Here is a 6,000-nt window from a genome sequence, read left to right as displayed (position 1 = left end):
TTCCATCCTGCAAAGTTTGGTGAGGCTATGAATAACACTTTAAGATATTAATGACCAAACATGGTTCTCTGATAGTGTTTTTGATGCTATAAAAATGACAATCTCAAGGACTGACAAAAAAATATGAATATTTTTACAGGCCTTGGTTTTGGGACCCAAATATAATATAGAAAAACTCTTCATCTGAGATGTTGCTGCAACCACTTTCCTGGATTCTGACTGATTTGATATGGAATAAAGCCTCTATATTTTATTAGACACTAGCAGAAGACCAGGGTTGATTTGTAGGTCTAAACACACCCTTGCCATGAAAAACAGACCGTTGATATGGACGCGGAACGGACTATTTTCTTTAGCGGAAGCAATACAATCGTTTTTTTAAATCAATACATTTTGTCAAATTATTTATTTATTTTGTAGGTAGCAATGTAATAAGTGGGATCGTGTATAGCGATGCGGTTGTTATAGCGAATAACAACCCCTTCAGGCTGATTTTTCACCAGCAATGACTGGAAACTCACCAGTTGGCCGCTCATCGTGTTCAAAACATCCCTCACGCTAGCCAGTTTCCATGTCGGTGCCGGCGCAGAGCAAGTCGCTAACAGCGCCACCTGCTGTTGTGGAGTGCGAATTAGATGACAGTTTACCAGCATGTGTGTGGATCTGAAGGCATTTGCGTGTGGATCAGCAAGGCGAAAAATTTGTGCCAAAAGTCACGTGACAGTTTTTCGTACTTGTAGAATTTTGTTTTGTACTTGAAGGATTTTGTTTTGTATTTGAAGAATTTTGTTTTGTACTTGAAAGATTTTAGTTTGTACTTGGAAGATATTTTTGTCATTGAAGACATACGTTTCTTTGTTAATGTAAAACGTACTGTATTTGTTTGATAGCTACGTTTTTTATTTGCAGAACAAAATGCATTAGTTTGTGAGTGATGTTTTGTATTTGCAAACCACACTGAGTTTGTTTGTGAATCGTTGGGTGTGAGTAAAACACATTTTGTGTGTGTGTGAGGTTTTGGCATGATTCTCACTCCATATGCCTGCTGCAATTGCAGGTATTAAACAGAGATGGCGACAAAGAGGATTATGGACTGTGGCTTTAAGCCTTGTATTGTAATACTGAGTCTCTGTAGTACAGTATCACTGTTTCCAACAGCCACTGACTCTAGCACACTGACTGCAGCAGTAGAACTCAACAGTGATTGCATTTAACTCACATTTTCTGCTAAGAATAGATGTGTGTGAGTCTGTAAAATTTCTTTAGGAGTGTGTGTGAAAAAAAAAAAAGTTCCTGTGTGGTTTTAAAAAGTCTTACATTATATAACAAACATCTTAATTATAATTTGAAGAGGTCTTTAATGTGATTATTAAAAATGTAAAAGGCCATAATTTCACAAAATAAACATGAGCACTACATGTTTTAGAGTGAAAATTAGGTGCTGTTGCACATTCTAAAGGCACACTTTTATGGTGACCACATGGATACTTCCCTGTTGGTCACTAGATTTTGCAGGACAATGCAGATCAAATGACAGAGATAAATGTACAACTATTAGATATGTAAATATCGATAATGATTGGATGATAACACTCTTTTAATCATTAATACATTTTGTTAATTGTAACCAACTCAGTGACTGCCACTCAGTTTGCCCAAGTTCTAGTCAGAGAGTTTAATTTAATCCACAGAGCCTATTCAGTCTAAAATAAATTAAATACTCCAATCTATTTCCTTAATTAATTAATAGCAATTATGTTAATTTATTAGACCAATATAAACATTTATGCAAACATTAAATGCATTTTACCTTGAAATTTTCAACAGCATTATTTAACTTCATATTTATTAACACGTCATTCAGGTATCATGAATGATATTATAAAACTCATGTCAATGATGTGAAAACTTATAATTTGTATTATTCATGTTTTGCATGTTTTATAGATGTTGAGATGATCTTTCACTGAATTGTGTATTAAAATTGTGAAATAAACAAATAGAGTTCCTCAGATATTGAAAATATTGATGTTGTCAAATTATAAACTGGCTAAAGAAATGTGTATTTTATTTATTTAAATGAGCATTTAGACATACTACAGCACAATCAAAAGTTGATTTAAGCCATAAATTGAAAAATGTGCTTGATTATTGTTAATAATTATGTCTACTTTATGAACATCAAAGCCATGACAAGAACAATAACAACAAAGCGCAGGACTAGGACTTATGATTTAAACAATAGTTTGTGCTTTATCAGTAAAGAAAAAGGAGGTGAGGGGATCAAACCCTCACAACAATTGTGATCTATTTTAAACTCTGATTATAATTGTTAAAAATGTCAATGAGAGAGGATACTGTCTGAAATACTTTGATAAAGATGTGTTTAACTGACACTTTAAACCAACGGTAAAATAAAGCATAGACCAGAGGATTCAGGCTTGAATTAATATACACTATCCATATTAGAAATCTTACTATTTTGAAATAAATTATTGTATTCACTGTTAGAGACAAGATATAGTATGGAATATAGCAAAGCAGATAAACACTCACAATGATTCCTAATGTCAGGGCAGCTTTACTCTCAGATTTCCTCATAGATGAACCCTCCGTTACACATTTACCGCTCTTCATCAGAGAGTTTATGACTTTCACTTGCTGATGTACAACATAGAATATCTTCAGATATAAAATTATAATCACAGTACAAGGAAAAAGGAAGGACAAGAACAGATCAGTCATACTCCAGGCAGAGTTAATCATAAAGGGACACTCTCCATAACACCTATGTGTTCTTCTTGATGGATCAAAATATCCGTTATCTGTTATGAAAGAAATATTGTATGCTGAAGACCACACCCAGCAGACACATATGATAATAAAAGTTTTAGTTGTAGTTATTTTTTGTTGGTACAGTAAAGGGTGACACACGGCCACATAACGATCAACAGCAATTAAAATCAAATTATAAAGAGATGCTGAAATAAGCAGCCCTGTTATTGCCAAAAACAGTCCACAGAAAGTGTCTCCAAAGTACCAGCAGATCTCAATCAGCCTCATGGCCTCTAAGGGCATCAAAAGTCCAATAAGCATGTCGGCCACAGCTAGAGAGAGAATGATGAGGTTAGTTGGAGTGTGAAGCTTCTTGAAGTGAGAGATGGAGATGATCACCAGCAGGTTCAGAAACACAGTCCATGCTGACAGCAATGAAAAAAACATATACATGATATTGGATTCATGACTTGAGTGTTTTCCCTTAATACATGATGAGTTGATGGCAGGAAAGCAGTATTGTATCTCATGATCCTCTGTCTCATAGGCCATGTGTGAGTCTCCTCCTTTTGGGAGTTTGTTCTGCTCTCCTTACTGCCCTTTCTTTTATACAGTATCTGGATCAGACTCACCCATCTACCGCCCACACAGATGCTGCATAATTACATTATATTCCCCCACTCTTTCAACGCTGAAGTTTTTTTATTTTTGTAATTTTTATTTTGTCGTTAATTATCTAGATTATTAGAATATTTTCCAACACAGTTTCATAATGAACCAAAAATATTTTCTAAACTTTTCTTATTTGCCTAAAAGGTCTCTAATGTTGTTCTTTGCAATTTCATTAAATATATTCTGTAGTGTTCTGAGTTCTATTTTTAAGCTAGAATGCAGCAAGAATGCAGCAAACTCAATGTCCACACGTGTTGTGAATTTGACATGCGTTTGGGTATGCAACATCAGTGCTGGCTCTACCTAATTAATGACATATGTGGTTTCATAGTACCGACAGTAATACTTGGTAATTAATAACTTTGATAATATTTGGGTAGCACTTTATTTTACAGTCCTGTTCATACTAGGTACTTATTATAGTAATTACAATAACTATGTAATACTAGGGACTCACCCTGAACCTACCCCTAAACCTAACCTTACCCCATGTAGTTACCCTGTATTACCAGAACTTTCTTATATAAGCATACTGTAAGTACACTATAAGTACATGTAAGTACACATACTGTAAAATAAAGTGCAACCAATATTTGCTTGTGTCAGTCACATGTGTGCTATCAGTCCGGTTAAGAGGAGAGGACAGAAAGTGAGGTAGATAAGGGTAATGAATGAAGTCATGAATTGCCCTGGATCCAAATGAAATTTGACAGTATATTGGACCCAATAGGATGACTGCTGAGAACATGCTGTGGGGTTTGTGGCAGGCTGGTCAGTGGTTGGAATTTTATGTGGAAGATTTCCTCAACAGGGTGTTTTCCCAGGGTATTCCTCGAGGCCCAGTTCTTGGCCCACTACTGTTTATCATTTATATATGTGACCAATCACGGAAAGTAGGGACACAAGTCGGTTCTGGGGCATTTTGAGTTATTTGCAGATTCTGAAAGTGTAGTCTCCAAGCTTTCCAACGATGTGTAACACATGGAAATCTGATAATATTTGGAGAAGTTGTGGCCATTTGAAGGTAGGCACTTAAAAAAGCTCAAAAAGCAGAAAATAGCCTCTAAAGATTGTGCAGTTCTCACCTGTTCTCACTGAACACAAAACGACAAACTTTGATGTTTATGGAAACTCACCCCATAAGAAACAGAAAAGTATTCTTGCAAATCTCGATGCCTCCAATGAAATAAGTCGTTCGGGCACACTTTCTCTTTGTCAGGGTCTTCTTTGTGGATGTAACCATCTCCGAAGTTTGACTGTGCGTCTGTTTGCCTCTAAATGTTACGGATTTTCCCCATTTCTCTGTCTTTATCCCCATCAAATGTTACTATCGATATAGCCTCTGATATCTTACGGTCCAACTCGTCTGACGCCAGTCCAATACATTCTTCCTCGTCGTCATCTTCGCTCAGTTGTAGATTAGGGATATTATATATTATATTTCATCGTCGCTCAGATCGTCTTCAGAATCACTGAGCGCTTGTTCATAAGCATACGGCTTGTCAAAGAAGTACTTCAAAACATTTTCAGTGTAACGGCCACGGTTCAGCTCGTCTGCGATCATCTTTGCAGCGTCCATCTTCATTGAATTTTGATATCAGCTAGAGCCGGCCAGAGCGCTGCATATTAAGTAGCCACGCTTCCCTCGGAGGGCGGGGGCAATAACAAAAGAAACAAAAGCCGGCTTATCCAGTATTGAAATACTGAATGAAGTGAACGGAGACGTCTTTTACTCCCTGCATTGCTGTCATTTTACTCGTTTTTGACTTGTTTTATTATTTTTGTTTATGCCAAATTCCTTGGTATTTTTGTTCTATATTTTTGTGTTTATTTTCTTTTGATCCTTACCTCTTCTTGATTTGCCATTTTGTTTGTTTTTATCACTTTGTGACTCAAATGGCGTTGTTCTTTGAGCTTTGACGTTTACTCTTTACCCAAGAGGAGGGTGGAAAGGGAAGGTGTCGTGCGACTTCCATTGTGCAACATTTAGGTAACTCAATCTGTTTAGACACCATGGTAAGAGGTGAACACCAGCCCCTGTATGTTTATTTTCTATTAGTTGAGAATAAGGAAGTATATGGTGCTTGGCGCTGAAGATTTGCTTTCTTCCTTTCTTTTTCTTTAGTTAGGTTAGAGGTATAATGTAAGTTAGAAGTGGTTTTGTTTTGTTTCTTTCTTTCTTTTAGCATGGATAAGGGTTAATCTTGGGTTAATTTGAATAGTTTTTTGTTTGTTTTCTTTTTCTGAGGTGTATATATTTGTACCTATTGGTTGTCTCTTCATCCCCCAGACCATCTAAAGAGGGTTGTAACACATGAGGTTACAGCATGTTCAAAACTCCGCAGCAAGAGTTCTTACCTCCACCAGGTGTTCTGTTCACATTATTCCTCTATATATATATATATATATATATTTTTTTTTTTTTTTTTCTCCAATGACAGGTTAGATTTATGTTACCTTTTTTAAAAATCAAAGATCAAAATGATTAACAATGCATATTTATTTTCACAGCCTTCTTTGATCATATTTACCAAGGTTGCCAATAATTCTGAC

The 6,000-nt window shown here is 35.9% G+C and overlaps 1 protein-coding gene across 1 annotated transcript; it reads right to left on the bottom strand.

Annotated features, from left to right (window-relative positions):
* Positions 1-1,060: 1,060 nt before the first annotated feature.
* LOC128020625 (trace amine-associated receptor 13c-like) lies at positions 1,061-3,327 on the bottom strand. Its single transcript, XM_052607240.1, has 2 exons — positions 2,586-3,327; positions 1,061-1,179 (listed from the first exon to the last, which is right to left on the bottom strand). Exons 1-2 carry the CDS (start codon positions 3,325-3,327, stop codon positions 1,061-1,063), a joined length of 861 nt encoding a protein of 286 aa, XP_052463200.1.
* Between the last annotated feature and the right edge of the window lie 2,673 nt (positions 3,328-6,000).

Source organism: Carassius gibelio, chromosome A10 (assembly GCF_023724105.1).
Source record: "Carassius gibelio isolate Cgi1373 ecotype wild population from Czech Republic chromosome A10, carGib1.2-hapl.c, whole genome shotgun sequence".
In the NCBI taxonomy this organism is placed as follows: Eukaryota; Metazoa; Chordata; class Actinopteri; order Cypriniformes; family Cyprinidae; genus Carassius; species Carassius gibelio.
The sequence above is the reverse complement of the archived record's forward strand: the minus strand, read 5'-3'. Positions and strand labels throughout refer to the sequence as shown.

Bases quoted from the DNA above. Each gene is read 5' to 3' on its own strand.
- LOC128020625 (XM_052607240.1), bottom strand. From the start codon at position 3,327: ATGGCCTATGAGACAGAGGATCATGAGATACAATACTGCTTTCCTGCC. The intron at 1,180-2,585 runs GTAAAGCTGCCC...CTACTGCTGCAG, and splicing joins ATCTATGAGGAAATCTGAGA to TCAGTGTGCTAGAGTCAGTG.